At 42.9% G+C, this 14,795-nt stretch overlaps 2 protein-coding genes across 2 annotated transcripts in view; both read right to left on the reverse strand.

The window, feature by feature from the left end:
• Positions 1-348: 348 nt before the first annotated feature.
• On the reverse strand, positions 349-2,624 carry macir (macrophage immunometabolism regulator). Its single transcript, XM_070884229.1, has one exon. It carries the CDS (start codon positions 2,622-2,624, stop codon positions 2,001-2,003), a length of 624 nt encoding a protein of 207 aa, XP_070740330.1. The 3' UTR covers positions 349-2,000.
• Positions 2,625-2,634: 10 nt separating this feature from the next.
• Positions 2,635-14,795, reverse strand: part of ppip5k2 (diphosphoinositol pentakisphosphate kinase 2) — a 247,870-nt gene continuing 235,709 nt past the window's right edge. Inside the window, exon 32 of the mRNA XM_070884183.1 lies at positions 2,635-2,646. The gene's annotated coding sequence lies outside the window, so the exon portion shown is untranslated. The remainder of the gene's footprint in view (positions 2,647-14,795) is intronic.

A 14,795-nucleotide genomic window follows, 5' to 3' on the forward strand; every position in this document is an offset into this window, starting at 1 on the left:
GTTCTTCAGTCATCTACTGTCTGGAGTACTTCAGCTCCCAGTAGCAGGCTTTGTATTTTATTGCTAAATCATTGCAGCCCGGCCCATTTGTGCCAGGTGGCTGTGAAGACGTTACATGAGTTGACAGGTAATCATCTTTAGAAAACAAACAAAAAAAGTTGGACTTTGGCAAAATTGGCTAAACAATGAGTATCAGAGTGTCAGATAAACTGGGCTTCAATGGACTGTTGATCCAGTCTAAAAAAAGTTGTCAGATAACAAAAAAAACTTAAATATTGGTATTGAAGAACTGAAGAATGAAAACAATAATATGCAAATTTTAAAAGTTGTATTAATTCAATTTCAGATCAGGGATTTTTGATACTCTTCTTCCCAAAACACTTGAATTCCTATTGGAAAATTGAAGGGAACAGTTAATCCTAGTGTCTAAATGTGCGTGGCATTTTCCTACATTTAAAATACTATCTAAATCTGAACATTCAGTTTCTAAAAATATATCAATAGCTTCTGAAAATGTACTAATAGGTTGCTGCCAAATACAGAAGACCTTTTCCACGTCCCATCCATTTTATAAACTCCCACTTTCTTCACTGGCAGATAGAAAAAAAATCATTCTCAGCTAAGCACTATTAATTTAAACATAGGCACCATTGTGTGGTCCTGAAGATGAATCAGACATGTGTTCCAAAGGTTTGACCAGAGTCAGTTCACTACAGTGAGAGAAGTCTTCCCCTATGTTTAAATTGTCCTGTGTGTTGGAAAAGAACAGAAAATTGTGAAATGGTTGGGTGAGAAAGAATTAATCAGACGGCCAGCTTTGCTGACGTTTTTGCTGCATTTGGAAACTTGCTGCAGCATTGTAGATTAGTGTCAAAGGACACCAAGGGAAATTCTGCATTGTCTTCAGCACTTCCCCTCACAAAGTTGAGTGGAGCAATTTCAACACAACACTCAGCAATATTGAGAATGTACCTGTAGTAAGACATTTAAATTTTTAACTTGCATCTGGTATCTTTAATGTAAAGACTATAAACATTATTTATATTATGAATATTAATTAGAAAGCTAAAACATACTGCTAAAATGTTTACCTTACGATTCACATAATGTACTGATACAAACTGATTCATTCGAGAAGGAAACTTGAAGGTCCCCCTGTCCCCAGAATAAAAGTATGCATTTGCCTTCTTCCATATTGAAAGAGTAATACAAGTTCATAAAACATCTGGATTAATTTAGGGATGGGTTATTATAGCTAGCTCTACTAAAGTTTATTGGTCAAAAATTCATACTTTTGTTCAGGTTTCCCAGTCAAAGAATAGTCTGTCAGAAGACCAGTGCAAACGGACATTAAGAATCACTGCTCTACAAGTAGTTGTCTTCTGATGCAGATCCAATGTTTATCAGTTTAAACTGCAGACAAGAGTAATCTGAACCTTCATATATAGTCAATTTAAAATGAACCTTATTTCATTGGATAGGACCTGAACAGCCGTGTTTATTTAATTAGATCAGAGTTCAAATGCTTTCCAATAATAGAAGTATATGCAGCTATTACTCACAACTAAACTCTAACTCATAAAAGGCAGAAATGAAGTTAAACTGAAGATGACTTTTGATAAATGGTTATTATTGCTACAAAACAATGGTTCGGAGTACTTCAGCCTTTTCATATTATACCTGCCATAACAATAGTGAAGATTATTTTAACCATTTACCAATAATATTGGAGTATTGTTTCTAATCTTTCTGGAATGTAACATAGTCCACCTACACTATCTAACCCACGTTAATCCCATCAGAAGGAGCACTGATTTTGTAGCCCGGTGCACAGTTTGTATAGAATCAATATTCCATCAAGGAAATTTAAATATCTACTGTCAAATTGTCCAGTTTGTCGACTCCCATCAGTCACAATGAAATTCGGGCAAGCATGCCACTGACTATCACAAGCTCAGTGTTGTTCCTTGTGTATCTTGAATAAAGCAATGCATTTCTTTTCAAGTTTTATTTCTGCTGAACACACGCTCCCCTCTAAGTGTGAGATGTTGTAATTGGTACTGCAGTACTTCGGTGTCTGCTGGCTCCTTAATATTCATTTTATCTAGGTTTAGGTAATCTAAGGATTTTGACTGAGCCCTCTTTCCCTTAATGAGGCAAACTGGCAAAGGGCCACGTAGACATCTGTTGGGTTCAAAGGACAATGACTTGACAGTTCTTTCCCCTGAACTTGGCATTCGCCGTCGTCTTCTCCCATTTGCAGCTGGGATCTCATACGGCTGATAGTATCGATTCTTGGTTCTGTAGACTCTGGAACTTCTAGTCAATCCTACATCCTGCTGCTTGGTATGCTGGCCGGGCAAAGTATCTGCTGCACCCGCCTCGCTGCCTGACCACCTTTGAGCCAACTTTAAAAGTTCCCCACCGGTAGTAAAGCCAACTAAGTAGTTGGTGTCCATGTGAAGAATCTGATAGCTGGACACAGTCCGCTTGACTGGAGAGCATGGGGTGCTGGAACTACGAGGTTTCTCTGGCTCGGTTTTACCCGGAGGGTTCACTTCTCCAGCAGGTGCAGAGAGGACAGGCATGGCTGCTCTGGAAATACCACTGAGATCCACCTCCATTCTGAAATTGGCAGCTGTCAGACTAAAGTACAACATAACATTTATTACAATACTAACACAAGTACAGCATTTACACAAGGTTAAAAATTGGGCTCTGAAGACATGACTGCACTTCTTAGCAAGACCATAAATGTTTAATCAATAACTTGGTAAACTTCAGCTCTTTGCAGCTTGCTAAGTAATCTCTTTAAAAGGCTGAGCAGTATTTAAACATGAGGGTGAGCACTGGAGCACAAACTCAATCGCTGGAATTTGAATCTGCAGGCGGGTTTGGGAGTGGGGGGGGGTCACCTCGGAAGCGGTCGGGAAACCTGGGAGAACAGGTTTCCTGCAGGCCCTGCCGAATTTAACAACAGAGCCTGATTTGTATTTGAAACCTGTTTGCCACCTGCAGCCAACCAGATGGAGAGGCTGGCTGGCTTCGAGCGGGTCGGCCTGCAGCAGTAAGCTGTAGAAAGGAGGGAGAAATCAGATCAGGTGGGGGCCGGGGGCTGATCGGGCAGGGGGATGGGAGAACATCGAGGCCGGCCTGGAGAACGATCGGGGGCAGGGAGAGGGGGATGGTGGAGGCCTGGGGGGGGTCTCCAATTGCGGGGATGGGTTTGGCAGGGATGCTGGATCCAGGAGGTAAGTGTAAAGGCACTGGATCCAGCAGTCCTCGCTCTCCATTAGCTGTCAGGTTTCCCGAGGCCTGCAAAACCCGACCAGCCACAGTTAAATTTGAAATGCAGGTTAAATCTGCGGCATGCCAGCCTTATTATAATATTTAAATGGACAACCCGTCTCCTGGGAGCGGGTTGACTGCCCACACCTTCCCGCCTCTATTAAAGTGGGCGGATTCACGACAGCGACATAAATTGGGAGAGTGTCATATATACACCCACACAGCACCGAAGGGCTGCCCATGGGAGGCCTCTCTCCCTGACTCCACGAACGTCAGCAGGCTCAGTGGTTTCTTGGTAGGGAAGAAGCATAAAGGCTAGGGACTAGCTCCCCTGCAAATTTTCTGTGTCAATTTACAGCCCAAAAGATGGCCATTCTGTCTACTGTATCTGTGCCATCAATTTGTTAGGGAAAACTAATCCCACTGCTCTACTCCCTCTCCATTGCCTCTGCTTTAAATATTTATAAAATGTTCCCACAAAAGATTACAAAGTATTACAATCATCTAACCTCATCAACATATCCTTCTTTTCCTTTCTCTCTCGTGTGCTTATCTATCCCCCCCTGAAAGTATCTATGCGATTCACCTCAAATACTCCTTGTGCTAACGAGGAACCTTCCCGCTGACTGCTAGTCCCACACAGCCCAGGACTGGCTTTTCAAGTGTGAAATTTCACGCATGTGCAAAACTTTGAATGGGCTGCACATTCTGCTAAAGGGACCGCACACCCAAAATAATATTGGGGGAACATTGGTTCCCGCTAAGCTGCGCAGCTGTCTGGATGTCCTGCACAGTCTGCTTACCGGATTTTCTATGGGAGATTTTGCTCATGTGCGAAATTTTGAATGGGCCGTGCAGCCCTTTAAAGGGATTCTAGCGACTCTATGGGTAAAGAAGTTTCTCCTGGATTCCCTATTGGATTTATTAGTAACTATCTTATATTTATAGTCCCTACAAGTGGAAGCATTTTCTCTACATCTACCCTTTCATAATCTTAAAAGACCTCTAGTGTGTCACGCCTCAATCTTCTATTCTCTGGAGAAAAGAGCCCCAGCCAGTTCAATCTTTACCTTTAGGTATAACCTCTCAGTTCTGGTATCATTCTAGTAAAATTTTTTTTGCACATTTTCCAGTGCCTCCATATCCTTTTTATAATATGGAGACCAGAACCGTTCACACTACTCCAAGTGTGGTCGAACCAAGGTTCTATACAAGTTTAACATAACTTCTCTGCTTTTGAATTCTATCCCTCAAGCCTCAATCACACTGTGGCAAAGCACACCATGCTCCATCAACTGTCTGTGTAAAGACATGTCTTTTGAGCTCTATCCTCAGTCTCTCAGTGAGAATTTTAAATGAATGAACCATTGTCAGTGACTCCCAAACCAGAGGCAACTGTCTTTCCCTATTTGTCCAATCAAAACTTTTCATAATTTTTTTAAAAGCTCCTAAATGTCCTTCTTTGTCCACTCAAAATTGGTCCAGTATCTCAAGACTCTCCTCAACTGTAGTTTCCCATCCCAGGCATCATCCTGGTGCATTTATATTTTATGCTCACTATGCCTTTAATGTCCTTTCTCTAGGGGCCACCCAGAACTGCACATACTACTCTAACTGTGGCCTAACCAGTGTTTTGTGTAAATGTATTATTTATTTTACTCTTGTACTCTATTCTCTTAAATGTACAATTCTACTTTCCCTTTTATATAACTTTATTTACTTGCACTTTCAGGCAATTATGTATTTGAACCCTTAGCTCTCTGTTCATCCATACATCTTTCAGTGTCTTTCCATTTTGTGTATATTCCCATTCCTGTTTTTCTCTCAAAATGTATTACCTCACTATTATCCACATTGAATTGTATCTACCACCAGTCTTTCTATTGCACTAAACTGCCTATATTTGCCTGAAATCTTTTACAGCCCTCTTCACTGTTAGCTTAACATCTTACTATTGCCATTAGATGGTGAGACTGTGTTCCCTATATGCAAGTGCAAATCATTTGTATATATAAAAGAACAAAAGTAAACCCCTAGGGTATACCACTTCCAACCCTTCTCCAATCTGACCAATTTACCTTCCTTGTTTCCTGTCCATCAACCAATTTTCTATCCCTGGTGCTACGTTTCCTTTTATACCATAGGCCTGAATTTTTTTGAGATACACATTATTGAATGCCTTCTGAAATTGCGGCCTCTCCGGGTACCTACGATGTGTGCATGTGCCCGAAGAGAGCCCCGCAAGTTCCTGGTTTAGGTGTGCACTGCGCATGTGCATGCGCCTAAACCCGGCACTTGCGATCTGTCAAAATTTCTTTTGACAGATCGTACGAATGTGAAAGCAAAGGGCCTCCTCGGGCAGAGAGTTGGGCTATACTCCTGTCTGGAAAATATCCTTAAACGCATTAGAAAAAAATAAATTGTGACTAAGTTTATTTTTAACACTATTAAAACATTAAAAAAAGAAAAACATTTCTAAAACATTAATTTCTATTTCTATTACTTTTAAATAAGTGAGGTGTTTTTAAAATTTATGTATTGTGTTTTCTTTGTTTTTGGGAGTATTCCCATTTATAGTAATGTACAAACACAGCTCCCATTACTATCACTGAGAAAATATTTCATTTCGATTGGTGGTCCGCCCACGCGATCCCAAGATGCACTTACGCTCCTAGGATGCATGGGCCTCTGCACAGACCTGCGCATCTAGGCCTCGGAGCAGAAGTGTTCGTTCCTCCAGGACCACCAGGTATTTTCATAACTTTTTTTGCGGTCGGAGGCATTGTTACTTGCCAATTATCAGCCCAAACCTGAATGTTGTCCAGGTCTTACTGCACTGAACACTGTGCAATCAGTGAACATCCCCACTTCTGACCTTTTGATGGAGGGAAGGTCAATGATGAAGCAGCTGAAGATGGTTGGGCCTAGGACACTCACCTGAGGAACTCTTGCAGCGATGACCTGGGGCTGTGATGAGTGACCAACTACCACAATCATCTTCCTTTGTGCTGGGTATGACTCCAGCCAGTGGAGAGATTTCCCCCGATTCCCATTGACTTCAGTTTTACTCGGGCTTCTTGATGCCACACTCGGTCAAATGCTGCCTTGATGTCAAGGGCATTCATTCTCACCTCACCTCTGGTATTCAGCTCTTTTGTCCATGTTTGGACCAAGGCTGTAATGAGGTCTGGAGCAGAGTGGTTCTGGCAAATATTGGGATCGGTGTGTATGTTATTGGTGAGTAAGTGCCGCTTGATAGCACTGTCGACGCCGCCTTCCATCACTTTGCTGATGATTGAGAGTAGATTGATGGGGCAGTAATTGGACGGATTGGATTTGTCCTTTTTATGGACATATCTGGGCAATTTTTCTCAGTGTCGGATAGATGCCAATGTTGTAGCTGTACTAAAATAACTTAGCTCGAGGCACAGCTAGTTCTGGAGCAGAAGTCTTCAACACAACAGCTGGGATGTTGTCGAGGCCCATAGCCTTTGTTGTATCCAGTGCGCTCAGCCTTTTCTTGATATCACATGGAGTGAACCGAATTGGCTGAAGGCTGGCTTCTATGATGGTGGGGACCTCAGGAGAAGGCAGATATGGATCATCCACTCAGCCTAGAAATATACTGACCTAGGAAGCAGTCCTTGATGCATTCCTCACTTTGACCACATGCATTACTGATATTCCCGTCTTGCTTGGGATAGTTAAAATCAGCCACTAATGCCATGTTGTTCTTGCTGAACTGTCAGCTAAACCTCTGCTTCAGATTCAATAGCTTTATTAATCCTGCTCTATCTCTCTAGTTCCAGACCTACACTTTCCCCTCATCCTGTCATATTTGCTAAAAATATCCTCCCACTGCTCTATTTTCCCTCTCCACAAAACAACAGTGGCTCTTCGATTCAGGTGAGGGTTATGCCTTCCGTTTATAGCTTTCCCATATCACAAAAATGTGAGCCCTTCCCTTCTGTACCAGCCCTGCAGCCACATGTTCACCACACCAGGGACTTGAGCTCAAAAAATCTTGGCCGACACTCCAGTGCAGTACTGAGGGAGTGCTGCACTGTCGGAGGTGCCGTCTTTCGGATGAGACATTAAACCGAGGCCCCATCTGCTCTCTCAGGTGGATGTAAAATATCCCATGGCACTATTTAGAAGAGCAGGGGAGTTATTCCCAGTGTCCTGGCCAATATTTATCCCTCAATCAACATAACAAAAACAGATAATCTGGTCATCATCACACTGCTGTTTGTGGGAGCTTGCTGAGCGCAAATTGGCTGCCACATTTCCCAAATTACAACAGTGACTCCAAAAGTACTTCATTGGCTGTAAAGTGTTTTGAGACATCCGGTGATCATGAAAGGCGCTATATAAATGCAAGCCTTTCTTTTTTCAAATCTTACTCTCCTTAACCTGTCCAGCACGTAGCACTGGAAGCAATTCAGAGATTACCACCAATGAGATTTTGTTTTTCCTCCTTAAACTCTCTCTGCAAGACCTCACATGCACTTGGATCTATTTCACTGGTTACAGCATGTACCAAACTGTTTGGCTGCTCGCTCTTCTTTTCTATCTGTTTCATAATCTTCACCCTGGTACCAGGGAGGCAACATAGCATTTGGGACTCCCGGTCACAACTGTAAATACAGAATCACGCAACAGTACCACTTTCCTATTCTTGCAGCCTGCCTGATTCTCACGCCCTTAGTTAGTCCCTTATACCATGGTGTGCACTGTTGCTCAAGGTCATCCTCCTCTGAGTCACTCTCATTGCCCACCTCAAGTATTACATTTCTGTTGGGAAGTTTCAGTAACTCAGAGCTTCCCTGCAACGGTCTGCCTCTGATACTCCTGCAGATGGTCACTCACTTCTCTCTTTCTACGCTATCCATGTCCTGAACTGTCTAACACTGCCTCCTCAGTGACCACATTCTTCAGCGTATGATTGAGAAACCTCATCATCTCTGATGCTGCAGAATGTGGCCACTTTCTGCTCCAGAGTCTTATTTTCTGACACAGTATAGAGTTACAATTGTACATAGAATTGCACATAAATCCAATTTTAAAAACTGGCCATTTGGCCCAACCAATTTGTGAGTATTGGTTGGGCCATGTGAGTAGCAGTCCTAATCAATGTTTCCTCTATTTGTTTTCCGTGCGTGGCCCATTCAGATTTTCGCGCATGAACAATTCCTTCCATGCAAAAGCCGGTGAGTGGCCTGCGTGGGACCTCCACAGCGTCGAGCGGATGCGCAGCTTAGCAAAAACATTGGTCCTAGTCCCATATATCTTTATTCTCATTTCCTTAAATGTTGACATGGTCTCTGGTTCAATCATTAACTCTGGTGGTACATTCCACAGCCATAATCCTCGGTGTAAAAAATATGTCTCCAACTCTCTGTCCTAATGTAAATCATAGAAGGAAGGAATTAGGAAAGCAAATGGTATGTTAGCCTTTATTAGAAAGGGATTGGAGTACAAAAGTAAGAAAGTCTTACTGCAATTATATAGGGCCCTGGTGAGACCACACCTGGAGTACTGTATACAATTTTGGTCTCCTTATCAAAGGAAACATAGAAACATAGAAAATAGGTGCAGGAGTAGGCCATTCGGCCCTTCGGGCCTGCACCGCCATTCAATGAGTTCATGGCTGAACATGCAACTTCAGTACCCCATTCCTGCTTTCTCGCCATACCCCTTGATTCACCCTAGTAGTAAGGACTACATCTAACTCCTTTTTGAATATATTTAGTGAATTGACCTCAACAACTTTCTGTGGTAGAGAATTCCACAGGTTCACCACTCTCTGGGTGAAGAAGTTTCTCCTTATCTCGGTCCTAAATGGCTTACCCCTTATCCTTAGACTGTGACCCCTGGTTCTGGACTTCCCCAACATTGGGAACATTCTTCCTGCATCTAACCTGTCTAAACCCGTCAGAATTTTAAACGTTTCTATGAGATCCTCACTCATTCTTCTGAACTCCAGTGAATATAAGCCAAGTTGATCCAGTCTTTCTTGATATGTCAGTCCCGCCATCCCAGGAATCAGTCTGGTGAACCTTCGCTGCACTCCCTCAATAGCAAGAATATCTTTCCTCAAGTTAGGAGACCAAAACTGTACACAATACTCCAGGTGTGGCCTCACCAAGGCCATGTACAACTGTAGTAACACCTCCCTGCTCCTGTACTCAAATACCCTCGCTATGAAGGCCAACATGCCATTTGCTTTCTTAACCGCCTGCTGTACCTGCATGCCAACCTTCAATGACTGATGTACCATGACACCCAGGTCTCGTTGCACCTCCCCTTTTCCTAATCTATCACCATTCAGATAATAGCCTGTCTCTCTGTTTTTACCATCAAAGTGGATAACCTCACATTTATCCACATTGTACTTCATCTGCCATGCATTTGCCCACTCACCTAACCTATCCAAATCACTCTGCAGCTTCATAGCATCCTCCTCGCAGCTCACACTACCACCCAACTTAGTGTCATCTGCAAATTTGGAGATACTACATTTAATCCCCTCATCTAAATCATTAATGTACAATGTAAACAGCTGGGCCCCAGCACAGAACCTTGCGGTACCCCACTAGTCACTGCCTGCCATTCTGAAAAGTACCCATTTACTCCTACTCTTTGCTTCCTGTCTGCCAACCAGTTCTCAATCCACGTTAGCACACTACCCCCAATCCCATGTGCTTTAACTTTGCACATTAATCTCTTGTGTGGGACCTTGTCGAAAGCCTTCTGAAAGTCCAAATACACCACATCAACTTGTTCCCCCTTGTCTACTCTACTGGAAACATCCTCAAAAAATTCCAGAAGATTTTTCAAGCATGATTTCCCTTTCACAAATCCATGCTGACTTGGACCTATCATGTCACCTCTTTCCAAATGCGCTGCTATGACATCCTTAATAATTGATTCCATCATTTTACCCACGACCGATGTCAAGCTGACCGGTCTATAATTCCCTGTTTTCTCTCCCTCCTTTTTTAAAAAGTGGGGTTACATTGGTTACCCTCCACTCCATAGGAATTGATTCAGAGTCTATGGAATGTTGGAAAATGACTGTTCATGCATCCGCTATTTCCAAGGCCACCTCCTTAAGTACTCTGGGATGCAGACCATCAGGCCCTGGGATTTATTGGCTTTCAATCCCATCAATTTCCCGACTAATAAGGATTTCCCTCAGTTCCTCCTTCTTACTAGACCATCTGACCCCTTTTATATCTGGAAGGTTGTTTGTGTCCTCCTTAGTGAATACCGAACCAAAGTACTTGTTCAATTGGTCTGCCATTTCTTTGTTCCCAGTTATGACTTCCCCTGATTCTGACTGCAGGGGACCTACGTTTGTCTTTACTAACCTTTTTCTCGTTACATATCTATAGAAGCTTTTGCAGTCCGCTTTAATGTTCCCTGCAAGCTTCCTCTCGTACTCTATTTTCCCTGCCCTAATCAAACCCTTTGTCCTCCTCTGCTGAGTTCTAAATTTCTCCCAGTCCCCGGATTCGCTGCTATTTCTGGCCAATTTCTATGTCACTTCCTTGGCTTTAATAGTATCTCTGATTTTCCTTGTGATAGAGAATTCAAACAGGCTGCATTTAGACAGACTGTGAGAATTCACAGACACCAAGTCAGAGATGCTACGTGAGTGGAAGCATGTTGCATTAAGTCATCAATCAACTTGATATTTTAGGACTTTGGGTAGCGAGCCAATTAAAAGGTTAAAAGACTATTAATTAAGCCAATAAGGTCAAAGAAGGCGAGTTCTTTTCTGTAAATTGAACCCGGTATAAATACAGCCATTTTGGCCATGTGATGTCAGAAGGACAAAGATCTGGCTTAAAGCCAAGAGCTTGTTGCTGTCTGCCAGAAATAAAGTTACATTAAAACTACAATCGGAGTTCGTATTTCATTGGAAATTAAGAGATCTAACATCTTGATAGCCACGGTTGAGCCACCTTCCCTTTTTTATTTTTACACCAGACAGGGATGTACAATTGTTGTAGTTCATCCATGCGGTCTCTAAATGTCTGCCATTGCCCATCCACTGTCAACCCCTTAAGTATCATTCGCCAATCTATCCTAGCCAATTCACGCCTCATACCTTCAAAGTTATCCTTCTTTAAGTTCTGGACCATGGTCTCTGAATTAACTGTTTCATTCTCCATAAGGATCTATTTTCCTTAGAGGGAGTGCAACAAAAGGTTTACCAGACTGATTCCTGGGACGAGAGGATGGTCCTATGAGGAGAGAGTGATAGAGCCTATATTCACTGAAGTTTTGAAGGATGAGAGGCGATCTTATCGAAACATATCAACTTATCAAGGGCTTAACAGGGTAGATGCAGGGAGCAATGTTTCCGACAATGCGCGGCCACAGTCCTGCGCCGCCCGGGACTGGATTTTTCAATGTAAGATTTGTGCATACGTGAAACTTTGAATGGGCCGCACACCCAACAAAAAATAAGAGGGAATGGGATGATGTTTCCTCTGGCTGAGGAGTCTAGAACTAGGGGTCGTCCATTTAGGTCTGAAATGAGGAGAAATTTCTTCACGCAAGGAGCTGTAAATCTTTGAAATTCTGTACCCCGGAGGGCTGTGGATGCTCAGTTGTTGAATATATTCAAGACTGAGATCGATAGATTTTTGAATATTAAGGGAAACAAGGTATATGGGGCTAGGGCGAGAAATTGAAGTTGAGGATCAGCTATGATCTATTGAACAGTGGAGCAGGCTTGAAGTGCCGAATGACCTACACCTACTCCTATTTCTTATGCTCTTCTGTAAATCTCTTACATTTAATCTTATATTCATGTCCCCGCATTCTAGAACTCTTAATCACTGGAAACAATATTTCTAACTATTCTGTCCCATCCCATCATAATTTTAAACACCTCCAGCAAATCAATCCTTAATCTTCTCTGTTCTATCAAAAACAGGCCCAACTTTTCAAGTAATTTTTCGTATTTGTATTTCCTCATACTAGGCAGTATCCCATTAAATCTGCACTGTACCCTCCTTTCTATTGACCCAAGATCCTTCCTATATTGTGCAGCCCAAAACTGTGCATAGTACTCCAATTGCGTTCTTAGTAAGGTTGTATTTAGATTTCACCATTATATTTTGGACTTTTATATTCTATAGTTCTCATCATGCAGCTCAGTATTCCATTAATCTTCCCAATACTGGATAATCAAGGGGCTATAAGAAGGGGAGAGCGTAATACAATCACTATCACTAAAGTAGTAGTATTTGGTAAAATAATGGGACTAAAGGCAGACACAATCCCCTGGACCTGACGGCTTGTATCCTAAGGTCGTAAAATAAGTGGCTGCAGAGATGCATTGGTTGTAATCTACCAAAATCTCCTGGGTTCTGGGGAGGTCCCAGCGCATTGGAAAACTGCAAATATAACACCCCAATTTTAAAAAAGAAGGAAACTATAGACCAGTTAGCCTAACATCGGTCGTTGAGAAATGTTGGAGTCCATTATTAAGGAAGCAGTGGCAGGACATTTGGAACAGCATAATTCAATCAAGCAGAATCAGCATGGTTTTATGAAAGGGAAATCGTGTTTGACAAGTTTTCTGGAGCTCTTTGACGATGTAATGAGCAGAGTGGATAAGGGGGAAATCAGTGGATGTCGTGTATTTGGATTTCCAGAAGGTATTCGTAAGATGCCACATAAAAGGTTACTGCGCAAGATAAAAGTTGACGGGGTTGGGTGTAATATATTAGAAACATAAAAAATAAGTGCAGGAGCAGGCCATTCGAGCCTGCAATGCCATTCAATATCATGGCTGATCATGCAACTTCAGTACCTCACTCCCGCCTTCTCTCCATACCCGCTGATCCCCATAGCCGTAAGGGCCACATCTAACTCCCTCTTGAATATATCCAACGAACTGGACTCAACAACTTTCTGTGGTAGAGAATTCCACAGGTTCAACACTCTTTGGGTGAAAAAGTTTCTCCTCATCTCGGTCCTATATGGCTTACCCCTTATCCTTAGATTGTGATCCCTGGTTCTGGACTTCCCCAACATAGGGAATATTGTCCAGTCCCATCAAAATTTTATATGTTTCTATAAGATCCCCTCTCATTCTTCTAAATTCCAGTGAGTTTTAGCCTAGCCGATCCAGTCTTTCTTCTTATGTCAGTCCTGCCATCTCAGGAATTAGTCTAGTGAACCTTCGCTGCACTCCCTCAATAGCAAGCACGTCCTTCCTCAGATTAGGAGACCAAAACTGCACACAATACTCAAGGTGTGGTCTCACCAAGGCCCTGTATAACTGCAGTAAGACCTCCCTGCTCCTATCCTCTCGCAATGAATGCCAGCATGCCATTTGCTTTCTTTACTGCCTGCTGTACCTGCATGCCTACCATCAGTGACTGATGTACCATGACACCCAGGTCTCGTTGCACCTCCCCTTTTACTAATCTGTCACCATTCAGACAATAATCTGCCTTCCTGTTTTTGCCACCAAAGTGGATAACCTCACATTTATCCACATTGTACTGCATCTGCCATGCATTTGCCCATTCAACTAACCTGTCCAAGTCACCCTGCAGCCTCTAAGCATCCTCCTCACAGCTCACACTGCCACCCAGCTTAGTGTCATAGAAACATAGAAAATAGGTAGAGGAGTAGGCCATCCGGCCCTTCGAGCCTGCACCACCATTCAAGAAGATCATGGCTGATCATTCCTTCAGTACCCCGTTCCTGCGTTTTCTCCATACCCCTTGATCCCTTTAGCCGCAAGGGCCATATCTAACTCCCTCTTGAATATATCCAATGAACTATCAACAACTCTCTGCAGTCGGGAATTCCATAGGTTAACAACTCTGAGTGAAGAAGTTCCTCCTCATCTCAGTCCTAAATGGCTTACCCCTTATCCTAAGGCTATGTCCCCTGGTTCTGGACTTCCCCAACATCGGGAACATTCTTCCTGCATCTAACCTGTCCAGTCCCGTCAGAATTTTATATGTTTCTATGAGATCCCCTCTCATCCTTCTAAACTCCAGTGAATACAGGCCCAAACGAGGCCCAGTCTCTCCTCATATGTCAGTCCTGCCATCCCAGGAATCAGTCTGGTGAACCTTCGCTGCACTCCCTCAATAACAAGAACGTCCTTCCTCAGATTAGGAGACCAAAACTGAACACAATATTCTAGGTGGAGCCTCCCCAAGGCCCTGTACAACTGCAGTAAGACTTCCCTGTTCCTATACTCAAATCCCCTTGCTATGAAGGCCAACATACCATTTGCCTTCTTTACCGCCTGCTGTACCTGCATGCTAACCTTCAATGACTGCAATGACAGCTGCAAACTCGGAGATAATACATTCAATTCCTTCATCTAAATCATGAATGTATATTGTAAATAGCTGGGGTCCCGGCACTGAACCTTGCGGCTCCCCACTAGTTACTGCCCGTCATTCTGAAAAGGACCCGTTTATTCCCACTCTTTGCTTCCTGTCTGCCAACCAGTTCTCTAT

This window comes from Pristiophorus japonicus, chromosome 1 (genome assembly GCF_044704955.1).
Source record: "Pristiophorus japonicus isolate sPriJap1 chromosome 1, sPriJap1.hap1, whole genome shotgun sequence".
NCBI lineage: Eukaryota > Metazoa > Chordata > Chondrichthyes > Pristiophoridae > Pristiophorus > Pristiophorus japonicus.